This window comes from Nematolebias whitei, chromosome 2 (assembly GCF_014905685.2).
Source record: "Nematolebias whitei isolate Nwh7 chromosome 2, NemWhi1, whole genome shotgun sequence".
NCBI classification, from domain to species: Eukaryota; Metazoa; Chordata; class Actinopteri; order Cyprinodontiformes; family Rivulidae; genus Nematolebias; species Nematolebias whitei.
This window is the reverse complement of record NC_056499.1, coordinates 41,757,274-41,772,153: the sequence shown is the minus strand read 5'-3', so window position 1 is coordinate 41,772,153 and position 14,880 is coordinate 41,757,274. Positions and strand designations below refer to the sequence as shown.

Below are 14,880 nucleotides of genomic sequence, written 5' to 3'. Positions count from 1 at the left end.
TCTGTTCTGAGAACACAAGTTCATCCATCATCTTTACCTGCTTCTTCCTTTTCAGGTCGCGGGGGGTCACTGGTGCCCATCAAGACTAACAGAACAATTTAAGGTCTGAAAATTATCACATTATTATCTTTGTTTTTGTATTTTGCCAACAACATTTAAGATGAACTCTATTTTAGGAGAGTATAGATCATTTAGAAATACTACTGAACAAGATAATTGTAACAAGTTTCATGTGTAACTGGAGTTAGTGGGAACGATCATCTCTCTCCAGTTTTAGCTTCTCTCCACTGGCTCCGTCAAATCTAAAGTTGAATTCAAAATCTTTCTTCAAACCTACAAAGCCCTCAATAACCTAGCTCCATCTTCCATCCATCCATTATCTTTAACGGTTTATTCCATTTTTGGGTCACGGGAGTCGCCGGTGCCCATGTCCAGCAATCACTGTGCGAGGGGCGGGGGACACCCTGGACGGGTCGCAAGTCCATCACAGGGACACATAGACCTAGCTCCATCTTATATTCGAGATCTTATTGTTCCATATTTTCCTAACAGAGCACTTCACTCTCAGACTGCAGGTTTACTTGTGGTTCCTAGAGTTTCCAGAAGCAGAATGGGAAGAAGATCTTTCAGTTGTCAGGCTCCTCTCTTGTGGAACCAACTTCCAGTTTCTGTCCGTGAGGCTGACACATTGTCCAGTTTTAAGACTTTCCTTTTTGATAAATCCTATAGTTATGGTTGACTTCTTATGCTGCCATAGGCTTAGACTACTGGAGGACAAATTGACCTAATTTCCTTAAAAAATTGTTCAAATTGAATAGTTTTAATTTATTATTTATATCTTAACATGTGCTTATCAACCTGCCATTGTGTATCTGTTCCTCTCAAACCCAGCCGGTCGAGGCAGATGCTTGTTCCGAGTCTGGTTCTGCTAAAGGTTTCTTCCTCATGAGGGAGTTTTTTCTTTCCACTGTCGCCTTCACGTTTGCTCAAGATGAGAGTTGTGTGATGGAGTTAAACTCAAAGTGTCTGCTCCTCAGATAAATAGTGTTAAATTATTTTTATGTTTCTGTTCAGTGCCCTGACACTTCTGTTGTGACTTGGTGCTGTAGAAATAAACTGAATAGGTCAGCCCTAGAAATAAAAACATTATGAAAATTATTTCACAAGGTTATATAATGTTAATTATAAAAGGGCACCATTTTAAACATTAGCACCTATGTGTGAATAGTACTTTTAAACATTAGTGTAGTTTGTTTTACTGAAGAGGCCTCTGATGTCATCCTGCAAAGTTAAAAACAGGAGTCCTGTAACAAAAAGGCCAACAGCGCCCCCACCAGGCCAACTTCACCACACTGCTTCTGATTGTGGCTTTTTCTTTTGGTCTCCATTTATCCCCAATGGGGAAATTAATTCTCTGCATTTTTCCTATTGCACATGAGCACATGCAGGTGAGGCGGTGGCTGCCATCCAGGGTGCCCCGGGGGTGGGGTGTAAGGGCTTCGCTCATGGTGGGGCAAACGAGGGTGGAGGCAGGTGTGTTTCACCTTTTCCTGCCACATTTTGATGTCAGTCCAGGGAGCCGACCGGCGACCCTCCGATAACAGGCCCACCCTCTCTAACCTCTGCACCACCACTCCCCACTTTTGCTCAGCACTTTAAAGGCTGTGTCTCTTCCAAAAAGTACAACCGTTTTATTTTGTCAAGGGATAAATAACTGATGCAAAACAATTAAATCCACACGTCACTTTTAATACTGTACACTTCATAGTTTTAATAGATTTTTTTTTTTATGACGGTCAGTGATAAACCCTTTATGATTTCCATATGTTGAAAAGCAAATGCTGTAGCGTATTTTAATTTCACTCGTTCGTATTTATATTAGCTTGGAGCAAAATCTCTTTGTAGGTCCCATATAAATAGGAATGACAGAAGAAAAACAAAGTGCATAAACTGAGGTTTCTCATTCGTTTGAAGAAGCACAAACAGAGAGGCCAAGAATCAGTTCACCTCTGAGCAGAAAAGCAAAAAGCTTACAAAAATCCTGTGCAAGATCCTTTTTGGTTAAAAATTGAAATGTTGCTTTTTTTATTTTTTAAATGGCGCCACCTTCAGGTGACAGTGTGTCCCTGCTGTTCAAACAACGAGCCAACGATGGATTTTTGATGCCACGTACTTCCAGTTGTCTTTTAGAATGACATCATTTCTTCCAGGTAGCCCAGATTAAAATTAAAATGATGCAAAATCATTCAAAACTCAAAAGCAATACCTTTATCCCACTTAAAAGTTTTGAAAGTCAAGCAAATGTAGAAAAAAAAAAAGTTTAATTTACCGTCGGAACATTTTAACTGGTGGAAGTTTTGCAGTTGTGGGGCAGAACGGTGTGTTTGCACTCTGATAGTCCAAACCACTTCTTGGGGGAGGTTTAACATCAAATAAGAAAAAAAAAACTTCAATTCAACATTAATGTTGATATCCTCTTATTTCAGGTTAATCTTATTATTTTGACTTTATGCAAACTATGGGTGGTTTTCGGCCTGTTTCTGAGCCTGTGCATGTGTCTGAGGAGTTCCTGATCCCACGGGGTCAGTCCGAGGGGCTCAGGGCTGACGGCGCTCCCTCTTAGTGAGAAGGTAACACTGAATAGTTCGCAGGCGATCTTTGGCGGGGGCGAACTCCGGCTGTAGCTTCAGAGTAGACTCGTACCAGTGCATGGCTTTTTCAAACTCCTCCTGTTATATAAATAAAAAGACGCACAGGTTGATCAATGATGGAGATGGATTCAGACACAATCTGATTTTGCTCCGTACCATGGCGATATAGACGTTGGCCAGGGTAAAGTGGTTTACAACAAAATGAGGGGCGATCTCTACTGCCATACGGGCGACCGTTAGAGCGTCCTCCCATAATCTAGCATTCTGAAAGATGTTGGCCAGGCTGATGAGAGGAACGTCCTGCTCCAGGAAGAAGAAAGAAAATGGATTAAAAACATGAAACACGATCATCTAGACCAGGGGTCACCAACCCTTTAGAGACTTAGAGATGCTCCGGTGCGGCCGAGTGACTCGAAGGGTCTGATACAAACACACATTTACACGACTCACCTTTAATTATTGTATTAATAAACACATTTACATATGTATGAATATATGATGATGAATGTTAAGGACTCCTCACAATAATCATCTATAATGATTTACTATAGCAGATATGATCAAGTATTATCGATAATAGTGTGAATGTTTATGAAGCGTTCACACGATTGTGAACCATTTTTATTCCGTAACTTTTTCAGCTTCTCGTTCCACAGTTTTTGTGCTATTTCAACAAATCATAAATCAAAACGTTCAGCTCTTTCAGGACAATCCTGCTATGACTTTTGGTATTGGTGCAACTTTGGCTTTTTGAAATATTTAGCCTTTTATGACATTTTTTTCTCATATAAAATGAAATGAGCTCATTTTACTTCCTTCAGATCTTTAGATCTGTTAACATTTTACTGCTCCTTTCACATTTCACTCTGGTTCAGCTTCTTTCAGCTTCCTTGCACAAATTTTAACTGTTTTTCAGCTGGCTAGGCCTCAGACTGACGAAGCCTCTTGGATGAGGGGCGAAACATTTCTTTTTAACAAAAAAAACGAAGTCCAGATGACATGATTCAACCTTTTTTGTTGTTATATACCTGGATGACTGAGAAAACAAACTTTGTGTTTTTCAGCTACTTTCAGCTGTTTTTTTTTTTCTTTCAACTTTTGTGCTCCTCTCAGATTTCTTCTGCCAACTACAACATTTTAGTGCTTCTAACTTCTTGCTACAAATTTCAGTTTGTTATGCTCCTTTCAGCTTTTTCTGATATTTCAGTTACTATTTAGCTGTTTTATGCCAATTTTAACTTTTTCAGCTAATTCCACTTTTCTTGCACTCATTTAAACATTTTTCAGTGTAATTCAGCAAAAACATGCTCTCTCCACTTGCTTCTGGTAACAAGTTTCAGCTTTTTTAGCTACTTTTCAGCTGTTTTTAATTTAAGATTTTTTCACAAATTTACACTTGTTTTGTGCTCATTTCAGCTTCTTTCAGCCTAATTGGGCAAACGTGTTCCTTCTGTTAATTTAAGCTTGTTCTAACTTTTCAGCATGGTTTAGCTAATTTTAGCTGTTTTCAGTTAAATTCAAGTTTTTCATGGTCATTTCTGCTACTTTCAGCCTAATTAATTTCTTTATGCTAATTTCAGGTTGTTACGCTCTTATCATCTTTTTTCTGTGAGTTTAAGCTTCTTCTACTCTTTTGGCTACTATTTAGCTCTTTTGATGCTAATTTTTAGCTTTGTCAGCTAATTCCACATTTTTACAAGCTCAGTTCAGTTCTTTCCACTTCCTTCTGGTTGTTGGCTTCTACCTGCCATTTCAGAGTCAGAGTCAGAGTTTCTTTATTGTCATTTGCACCTCATGTGGTACATGTGGTGGAGCGAAATTATGTACACGGGGTCCCAGTTACATCCAACAATAAAATGTATAAGAAAAACAGTAATAACATCTAAGATATGAACTAAGAAAAACATCAACTAAATATACACTAAGCACTCATAACATAAAAACATTGAACATCAGCTACTTCAGCTACTTTTCAGCTATTTTTTTTCTAATTTCTGCCTTTTTTAAATTAATTTCCTAATTTTTGTGCTAATTTCTGCTTATTTAAACCTAATTCAGCAAATATGTGTTATTTCTGCTTTCTTCTGCTGTTAGGCTTGGCCTTCAATTTCAGCTACATTTCAGCATGTTTTTTTTAAGCTAATTTCAGCTGTTTTTCAGCAAGTTCTTCTACAATAAGCTATCACACTTCATTTTTGCAGGAAATGCAAATTCTCTAGTTAGTGATTAGAAGTCTCAAGAGAACTCAAGTTCTCCGTTTGAATCTCTTTTGTGACTCTTCTGTGTGACTCTAAATGTCTCTAGATGTCTAAAAGTGTGTTTGTCTCTTTCTGTGTCCCTGTGATGGACTGGAGTCCTGTCCAGGCTGTCCCCTGTCTTCACCCAAAGGCAGCTGAGATAGGCTCCAGCTCCCACCCTGACCCTGATTAGGAACAAGGGGAACCTAATGAATGATTTACTATAACAGAACAGATATTTAAACATAAAACATTTATTTTATTGTAATATCAATCAGTAACATTTGAAATTCAGTGTATTTTAATACACGGGTTGTGTGTATCTAAATGTAACATTAGTACTGATCCTCAGATCGGCAGCGTTTTTAACTGAGTATCATATTTTATTCTTTTTAACCACAATATTTTTTATAATATTCACCAGTGCTTCTTTCAGGACGTCTCCATCTGAAAAAGTCTCATGAAGAAACACCGTTTGCTCAAAGCTGCCTTTAACTCGAGATGTTTTTCTGCCTGCCTGGCCTGCTAGGCAGGAAGTTAGCATTAAAGCTAATGTGTTAGGTGGTGGTGTCGCACCATATTGTGGCGTTTTGATGTCGCCACAGTCGCCCCACAAATGAGACACGCACACATCTGTCTTTCACAAATGTAAAAAAAAAAAAAAAAAAAAAAAGCTCTTCCTCTCAGTCACTGTGAAAATAATGCTTTCTTAAGTTATTCTGCCATTTAAGGAAGGAAAAAATAGTTTGTAGCTGTGCCGCTTGCAGAGATCTCAGTGCCCGCATCGTTCAGAACTTTTTATTCTAAAAGTTTGCATTAATTTTTATCATTTCAAATCTACATCCATGCAAATATTACCATATTTTCCGGACTTTAAATTGTCGTTTCCCTCATAGTTTGGCCAGTCCTGCGATGTATGGCCCGAAGTGACTTATATACGATTTTTTCCCTGTTCATGACACAATTTTTGACCGACACATTAAATTTCATTCATACTGACATAAACCAAAGAGTAAACATTATCATTTGCAGCTGTGAGAGGGCCCTCTAGGCTTTTGATAACTATATGTTGTTCCTCTTCTGCTACCCGACCCCCGCTCCCACAACTTCCTCTGGAGTTGGCAGAGTTGTTCAGAAGCAACACTAAGGAAGGTAACTTGCTTGTTGGACTTGTTGGCTTGTTATGTTGATTAAGCCTGTTCAGGATCCCAGTAGAAATGTGCGCTATGGCATAAAATTCATATCACGATATGTATTGTGAAGGGTGGTGATAACGATATATATCACGATATGTTTTTGGTATAAAACTTGCAATAGGAATAAAAAAAGCATAGGATGTCCTTTTGCCATCATATATTTTGAATTAAGAAAATTCCACTACTAGGTCCAGAGTTTTTAAATAAAAAACAAATCAAGTATTAGGCTTTTTTCTTGTTGTGCAAAACACATCAAATGTAGTTTTAGCCATATGTTTTAAACAAAATAATATGATGTTAACTCTTAACAGTTTCCAGTCTTACTTAAAAAATGAACAGCAACAGAGCAGCATTTTACACTGAAACACTTCACCCTCCAAACTTCTAGTGGGCGACTCGTGTTTTAATGGAGAGCTGACACAAAATGAATCTGTGGCTTTGACCAGAGGGTCTCGCAGTAAAATCACACAACACAGCGTTCTTTTACAGATCAGAGAGCAGGTTTGTCTAAAGCTGACCAACGCTTACTTTAACTTACGATGGAAAAAAAAAAACTTTTGACGGAACTCAGCGTTTTGTGCATGCGTCCGAATACGGCAACACTACGGCAAGCCGGCTGTAGTTAGCTTGTAGCTTCGCTACTTAGCTCTCAAAGAAAATACTTTAATGCCACTTGCACAGTTTTCAACAAAAAAAACGTAACGATTAAATCTGACTTAAAAAAGTTCAATCTGGTCCTCTGGACATTCAAAAAAACAAACAAAAGCAAAACAACAAAAAAAATGTAGAAAAGTTTGGTCTTTTATCAGAAATACTTCCTCAGTCTGAGGTGCTGTATTCAGCTCAGTCTTATAAATAGCACCTTCTCAGAGTGGATCAACCAGATTTAACTTTTTTAGATTTTTCTACCTGGATTATTGAGCATGCATCAGGATTAAATCTGACTGCTCTGATTTTACATTTGAACACCACTTACTTTTTTTTAGTTGAAAACTGTGCGTAACGATTAAACTGACAACTCTGATTTTACATCAGACACAGGATTACTGCGGTTAGCCGGTAGAAGACGGATCTCTATCGTAGGCTAAATTTTTATCGTTTCTACAGTGTACCGTTTATATTGCACATTCCTAGATCCCAGGTATGTTCTGTGTGTTATTGTTATTTCCGATTAAATGTCTGTTCTTGCACTTTGTGAAATACACGTCTAAATAAATGTGACTTATACTCCACAGCGACTTATAGGCCTATATGTTTTTTTTCCTCAAGGCATTTTTTGACTGATGCGACCTATTCTCTGGAGCGACGTAATAATCCGGAAAATATGGTACTTAAACTTAAAAACATATAATTAATGACAATGCTATTTTTAGAACATGTCCCAGGTGACTCACGTGGTCCCTGTAGGTGACCAGGTGCCCACGGGCACCATGTTGGTGACCCCTGATCTAGACTAAGTGTTGGAAAAATCTGTATCCAACTTGCCTTCATGTGATGAGGAGCATAGTTAAGGGCTTGTCGCAGGCAGTCAATGGCTCTCTTGCCTTGGCCTTTCACTCTCCAGTACAGAGCAGCCATACTGGATAATACCCAAGATGTTTGATTCTAGTTTCCAGAGGTTGGAAGAGAAAAAAAAAACATACACAGGAATAAAGTTGAGTTAGTATTTAATGAAGAAAGTACCAATGTAGAAAGCTAAACAAAGACTGCAGTTGTTTGGTTGGCTACTGTAATAATAAAATAAGCAGACATGAAACTCTAAACCCTGCTAAGACATATACAGTTGAAACCAGATGTTTACATACACTATTTAAAAAGAAGTGTATTTTTTTCCACACAGTCTGATGTGAAATCAGAATAAACTTTTCCCATTTTAGGTCATTTAGGATTGCCAATTTTTTTTTCTTTTTTTTTTTCTTTCTATTTGTTAAATGCCAGAATAACAAGAGAGAGATTTTTTAAAGACAAATTTTATAATTTTCTTCATAGTCAAAAGTTTAAATACACTTCATTAGTATTTGGTATCATTGCCCTTAAACTGTATGACTTGTGTCAAATAGTTTGGATATCCTTCCACAAGCTTCACACAATAGTTGGCAGGAATTTTGGTCCATTCCTACTGACAGAACTGGTGAAACTGAGACATGTTTGTAGGCTGACTTGCTCACACATGCCTTTTCAGCTTTGCCCGTGAATTTTCAACAGGATTAAGATCAGGGCTTTGTGATGGCCACTCCAAAACATTGACTTTGTTATCCTTGAGCCTCTTTGTTACCAGTTTGGTGGTATGATTCAGGTCATTGTCCATTTGGAAGACCCATTTGCACACAAGCTTTAACTTCCTGGAAAATGTCTTGAGATGTTGCTTCAGTATTTCCACATAATGTTCTTTCCTCATGATGCCATCTACAGGTATTTTGTGAACCGCACCAGTCCTTCTTGCAGCAAAACAACCCCACAACATAATACTGCCAACCCTGTGGTTCACAGTCTGGATGGTGTTCTCAGAATTGTGTTTCCCCCTTTTTCCTCCAAACGTATTGATGGTCATTATGGCCAAACAGTTCAATTTTAGTTTTGACAAACTACAGGACATGTCTCCAAAAGTTAAGGTCTTTGTCCCTGTGTGCATTTGAAAACATTAATTTGGCTTTTTTTTTATTTATTTGGCATGTCATCTGGACAGAGAAGGTGGTGGAATAGTGAAGTGCAGGACACCGTTCAAAGAAAGAGGTTAGCCAAGAAGAAATATGACAGTGAGAGGACTGAAGAGAGGAGAGAGGGATATAAGGAGATGGGACGTAGAGCAAAGACGGAGGTGGCAAAGGCAAGGCAGAAGGTGTTCGATGAGTTGTATGAGAGGCTGGACACTAAAGAGGGTGAGAAGGACTTGTAATGATTGACAAGACAGAGGGATCAGGATGGAAAGTATGTGCAGCAGGTTAGGCTTGTTAAAAGATTGGAATGATAATGTTCTAACAAGTGAGGAGAGTATGACAGGAAGATGGAAGGAGTACTTTGAGGAGCTAATGAATGAAGAGAATGAAATAGAAAGAAACGCTGAAGTTAGCAGGAAGTGGGAAAGATTAGTGAGGGTGAAGTCTGGAAAGCTCTGAAAGAAATGAAGAAGGGGAAGGCAGTAGGACCTGATGACATACAGTGGAGGTTTGAAAATGTCTTGGAGAGATGGCAGTGAGGTTTTTCTCAAATATTCAATGACATATTTGAGGGGGAGAAAATGCCTCAGGAATGGAGAAGAAGTGTGCTGGTGCCCATTTTTAAGAACAAGGGTGATGTACAGAGTTGTAGCAACTACAGGGGAATTAAGTTGATGAGCCACACGATGAAGATCTGGGACAGAGCTGTGGAAGCAAGACTTACACGAGAGGTGACTATTTGTGAGCAGCAGGATGGTTTCATTCAGAGAAACAGCAACACCGATGTCATCTTTGCTTTGAGGATGCTGATGGAGAAGTACAGAGAGGGTCAGAAAGAACTCCATTGTATCTTTCTGGATTTAGAAAAAAAGCATATGACAGAGTGCCAAGGGAGGAGGTGTGGTATTGCATGAAGAAATCTGGAGTGGCAGAGAAGTATGTTAGACTGGTACAAGACATGTATGAGGACAGCAGGACAGTGGTGAGATGTGCTGTAGGAGTAACAGATAGCTTCAAGGGGGAGGTGGGAGTGCATCAAGGATTGGCTATGAGCCCCTTCTTGTTTGCTCTGTTGATGGACCGACTAACAAATGAGGTCAGGCAGGAATCCCCATGGATTATGATGTTTGCAGATGCCATTGTGATCTGTGGTGAGAACAGGTGGAAGAGAACTTGGAGAGGTGGAAGTATGCACTTGAAAGACGAGGAATGAAAGTCAGCCATAGTAAGACAGAGTACATGTGGGTGAATGAGAGGGAGACAGGTGAAACGGTGAGGCTACAAGGAGCAGAGGTCACAAAGGTGCAGGACTTCAAGTACTTGGGGTCCATGGGCCAGGAATATGGGGAGTGTGGTAAAGAAGTGAAAAAGAAAGTCCAGGCAGGATGGAATGGATGGAGAAAAGTTTCAGAAGTTATGTGTGACAAAAATGTGTCAGCAAATGTCAAAGGAAACGTTTACAAGACTGGTGGTGAGACCAGCTATTTTGTATGGTCTGGAGACAGTGGCATTGACAAAAAGACAGGAGAAAGAACTGGAAGTGGCAGAAATGAAGATGTTGAGGTTCTCCTTAGGCGTGACACAGATGGATAAGATTAGAAATGAGCTCATCAGAGGTACAGCACAGGTTGAACAACTGTGAAATAAAGTTAGAGAGGCCAGACTGAGATGGTTTGAACATGTCCAGACAAAAGAGGAAGACCAAAGAGGAGATATATGGTTGCAGTTAGAGAGGACAGGGAGGTAGTTGGAGTGAGGACAGGGGATGCAGAGTACAGAGAAAGATGGAGGAGGATGACTCGATGTGGCGACCCTGAAGAGGGAAAAGCAGAAAGAAGAAGAAGAATCTGGCTTTTCATGTTTCTTTTGAAGTAATGGCTTCTTCCTGGCAGAGTGGACTTTTAGCCCATGTCAATACAGTACTCGTTTCACTGTGGATAACGACACGCGCCTACCAGCTTCAGCCAGCATCTTCACCAGGTCTTTTGTTTTTGTGTAGATCTGCACATTTTGGAACAAAGCATGTTCATCTCTGGGACACACAACCCATCTCCTTCCTGAGTGGTATGATGGCTGGATATTCCCATCTTGTTTGTACTTGCATATAATTGTTTGTACAGATGAATGAGACACCTTCAGGCATCTGGAAATTGCACCCAAAGATGAACCAGACTTGTGCAAGTCCACAATTCTCTTCCTGATATGTTGGTTGATTTCTTTCGACTTTCCCATGCTGTTACACAAGGAAGCAGTGTGTTTCAGGTGTTCTTTAAATTACATCCATGCATGTCTCTAATTAACTTAGATGTTATCAATAAAGCTATCAGAAGCTTCCAAAGACATTACATCAAATGTCCCAAACTGTTTAAAGGCATAGTAATCAGTGTATTTACACTTTTGACTTTGAAGAAAGTAATAAAAATTGCCTTAAAATATTCTCATTATTCTGGCATTTTGCAAACAGAAAACAAAACAAAACAAACAAAAAAAAAACCTGGTAATCCTAATTGACCTAAAACGGGATAAGTATATTCTGACTTCATATTAGTGTGAAAAAAAAGTGAACGTGTCTCTTTAAATAGTGTATGTAAACATCTGGTTTCAACTGTAATACTTTTATATTCTCATTCAAGCTGGGAAAATTAGACCTTAAGGGCAAATAAGTGAATAACTATGTTTGTTTGCATAAATACAACAATTAATTGACACATTTTGCACCGAAAATCAAAAGTGCATTACTTGTAAACTCTCCTGGATCAGCTGCGAGGTCTTACCTTCTCCAGTACTTTAGCGATGCGTGTGCCCACCTGCTCAAAGGACTGGGGGGAGAACGTATCTTTGCCAAGGTTCTGAAGGACCTTCAGAGTTAACGAGAGAGGCACAACCACAGGGGCCAAGCTGATTATTTTAAAATCGTATGTGAAAATTAAGTTCTGCCATAAAATAGAAGAGCTTTGTTTCCAGACTTAAAATATACATCAGCCACATTTCAGTTGTGTTCACTTCATCTAACACTATAAATCTTTCATTAATCAGCCAACAAAATCTCACACTGTTAAAGTGTGGAAATTAAATACTTCTGAATAAAAATCCTAGTAAATGTAATGACTTGGTTTCATTTGAGTCATTTCTTGTTTTTATAAAAACAACATTCTTCCATAAACACATTTATAGTTTGCACTCAGTCCTGCATGTTGATCATAGCACAGTATGCAGTCTTCTCAGTGTACCTCACGCAGTTGGCCCTCCCCTGTGTAGTGGATGGCGGCGCGGTTGGATACACCTGCCAGGTGGTCCAGGGTGTGCATACTAGCAGCCAAGTTGGCATTACATAAAGGTTCAGCCGCTGGCTCCTGGAGTGGAGTGGCAAAGTCTATGTGGTCCGTGATGCTGCAGAGAAGTGGTGAACAGAAGGAAAAAGTCAAAGACAGAAGACTTAGTTGTCAATATGCTGAGATGGCAGAGGCAGCAATGTACATGTATTTATGTATGTTCCCTTTCAGATTCACACTTAATACATATTTAATGTTTCATTTTGTCTTTATAGCTCACTGAGATGACTTTTGCTGTAAATGGGTATTTTATATCACTCTGCATGAAACAACTTGATTTAGAACAAAAGTATTTCAAGGACTAACTATAGTTTTAACAGGCTTACTCAATATTCTTGGCAGAAACGGCCAACCAGGTACTAGCTACTGTGGTGAGGTCAACCCTTCGTGTCCGTTGGCACTCCTCTGGTCCGGGCCACCCAAGACTTGCATAGTCTCTCCAGCGACCTGATCAAAAACAAATCAAAGGCATCTCTCTCAAGTATCCCCCCCCCCATGATATTGCAGGTAATTAAAATGTAGTTTTAGTTTGTTACCTGAAGGGCCAGGGGACGGGATGGTTGGACCACTGATCTCCAGGACAGAGTTCCCTGCAGACATGGACTCCTCAGTCTGGCTCTCATCAGAGATGCCGGCATTTTCTGACCCATCCCCCTTAGGTTTACGGACCCTCTTTACTTGGAAAGTGATCTGAAACATGATAAATAGCAAATTAAACGACATTTCACAAAGTGATTTTTACGATTGTATAAACTAGAGCTATAATAAATGAATAACATACCCACTCTGCTCCATCATCATCCTCACAATTTCCAAAGCATGGCCCACTTCCTGCCCGAGCGCCCATTACACGGTCGTTCTTTAGCACTCGGATCCCTCGTAGGTCCCCGTGTTTCCCTCCCACATCCAATGCTCCTTCAAACGCTCCCATCAGGTCCTCCTTCAGCTGCCATTCTTCCTCTTTTTCCACTCCTCCATCTCCAAAGGTTGGAGTCATTTTAGTTGTTCCTGAGGTGGAGGGAGACGGCTGCTGTGCAGCTGCTTCGCCTGAGCCATTACTATCCAAGATGACCTCTGAAAGGTCAATGTGACAGGCATGAGCACAAGAGAAACAACACAAGGCGTGTTCACCGACAAAACAAACTATTCAGGACATAAACAACATCTGTTTATTTATTTTCTTTATTTATTGTTTTGGTCAGCAAATGAAGTAAACTCAAATGTCAGATTACTAACACTTTCTTATACACAAGTAACTGACACACATTTTCAGCTTTTTCTTTTACATTTTCCAGCCTCTTATTTTCTACAGAGTGATTTATAATGTGTTTTTTATTCATCCATTCACACACACACGCACACACACACACACACACACACAATCAGGTTTGTTTTGCTATCTTTGTGGGGCCTTTGCATTGACTTCCATTCATTTTTCATTCATTTCTATAGCCTAACCATGACCTTTATCCATAACCTAACCATTACCAGTACATACCTAACCCTAAACCTAACACATCCTCAATTCACACCTTAGTCCTAAACCTAGCCCCTAACCCACCAACGGGACTTCTTCTTATGGGGCCCGGGCTTTGGGCCCCATAAGGAGCAGTTGGTCCCCACAATGTAGTATAAGTTGGAAAAATGGACCTCACAAAGTAGCATAAACAAGGACACACACACACACACACACACACACACGCACACACACACATACATACAGTGCTTTTTACATACAGTAGACATTCAATATTTATACACTTTGTTTTAAAGATTCTTACGACAACCACAACAGACCTACTGGGACCAGTTGGAATGTATTGCTCAAAGAGATCTTGGCTTGTTGTGGGGATGAGGATCAACACCCCCCCAGTCTTTAAACTGCATGTCCAAATAGTAGGCAATATGAATCTGATCAGTGGGTTAACTCAGCACACACATAAACACACTGACTTGTACTGTGGTGAGGTAATTATTTAAAGGAATTGAACAGTATTCAGTGTTTCCTTTAGGTTACAAGCCTTGGAAGGGCGCTCATCTCTTCCGTGATTTTTGTCAACGGGGGTGGGTGGGGGGTAGAGATGGAGACATGTCTGTGTTGCTCGTTGCTTGTTCCGACAGTTGGCCTCTGTACCTTTTTAGCTAGCAAATCTGTAATCACTGCTAGCTTAGCGCTACATCAGTGCTGGCAGTTGTCTATACACTGGTATTATTTAGAGCAGTAGTTTTCAAACTGGGGTCCCCGGACCCCCCGAGGGTCCACAAGCCGGTGCTTGGGGGTCCGCCAAAACCGTAATTTTTGGAAGTTGAAATTAAAAATGTTGTTAATTAGGTGTGTCTTGAATGAAAAATACCTCAAGTTTAAACGTATAAAAAACTGTACTAACACTATTAAAGAACAGGTCTTAATTATTTACCGGTATGTTACACAAATATTTCCATTGCATTAAAGAGACAAATTGAAGAAAATTATTTATTACACATGAGGGTTATGAGGGGGTCCCTGAAACTTTTTCTCCCCAGTAAGGGGTCCCTGAACCTAAAAAGTTTGAGAAAAAGTCTGTACTATCTTAAAATATATTGAACTGGATTAAATTAGACAATGCAGTTGCATTTAATTGGAATTTTTTATTATTATTTAAATGAGTCAAATTTATTTAATTGCTCTTTAATTCAACCGGTTTTCCTTTTATATTAGTTCTGTTTTGAATTGGTGGAAAAAAAAAACTTATACTAAAACAAATACAATTCTAAACTGTATGATTTTTGAAGCAGCCTTCGCAACACAGCTTTAGAAAACAACTTTA

At 39.4% G+C, this 14,880-nt stretch overlaps 1 protein-coding gene across 1 annotated transcript in view; it reads right to left on the bottom strand.

The window, feature by feature from the left end:
• Positions 1-1,999: 1,999 nt before the first annotated feature.
• Positions 2,000-14,880, bottom strand: part of ttc17 (tetratricopeptide repeat domain 17) — a 34,939-nt gene continuing 22,058 nt past the window's right edge. Inside the window, exons 18-25 of the mRNA XM_037691972.1 lie at positions 12,855-13,147; positions 12,610-12,763; positions 12,400-12,520; positions 11,972-12,131; positions 11,516-11,599; positions 7,570-7,689; positions 2,808-2,951; positions 2,000-2,729 (exon numbers count right to left, since the gene is read on the bottom strand). Coding sequence (XP_037547900.1) covers positions 2,598-2,729; positions 2,808-2,951; positions 7,570-7,689; positions 11,516-11,599; positions 11,972-12,131; positions 12,400-12,520; positions 12,610-12,763; positions 12,855-13,147 — 1,208 coding nt within the window. The 3' untranslated portion in view covers positions 2,000-2,597. The remainder of the gene's footprint in view (positions 2,730-2,807; positions 2,952-7,569; positions 7,690-11,515; positions 11,600-11,971; positions 12,132-12,399; positions 12,521-12,609; positions 12,764-12,854; positions 13,148-14,880) is intronic.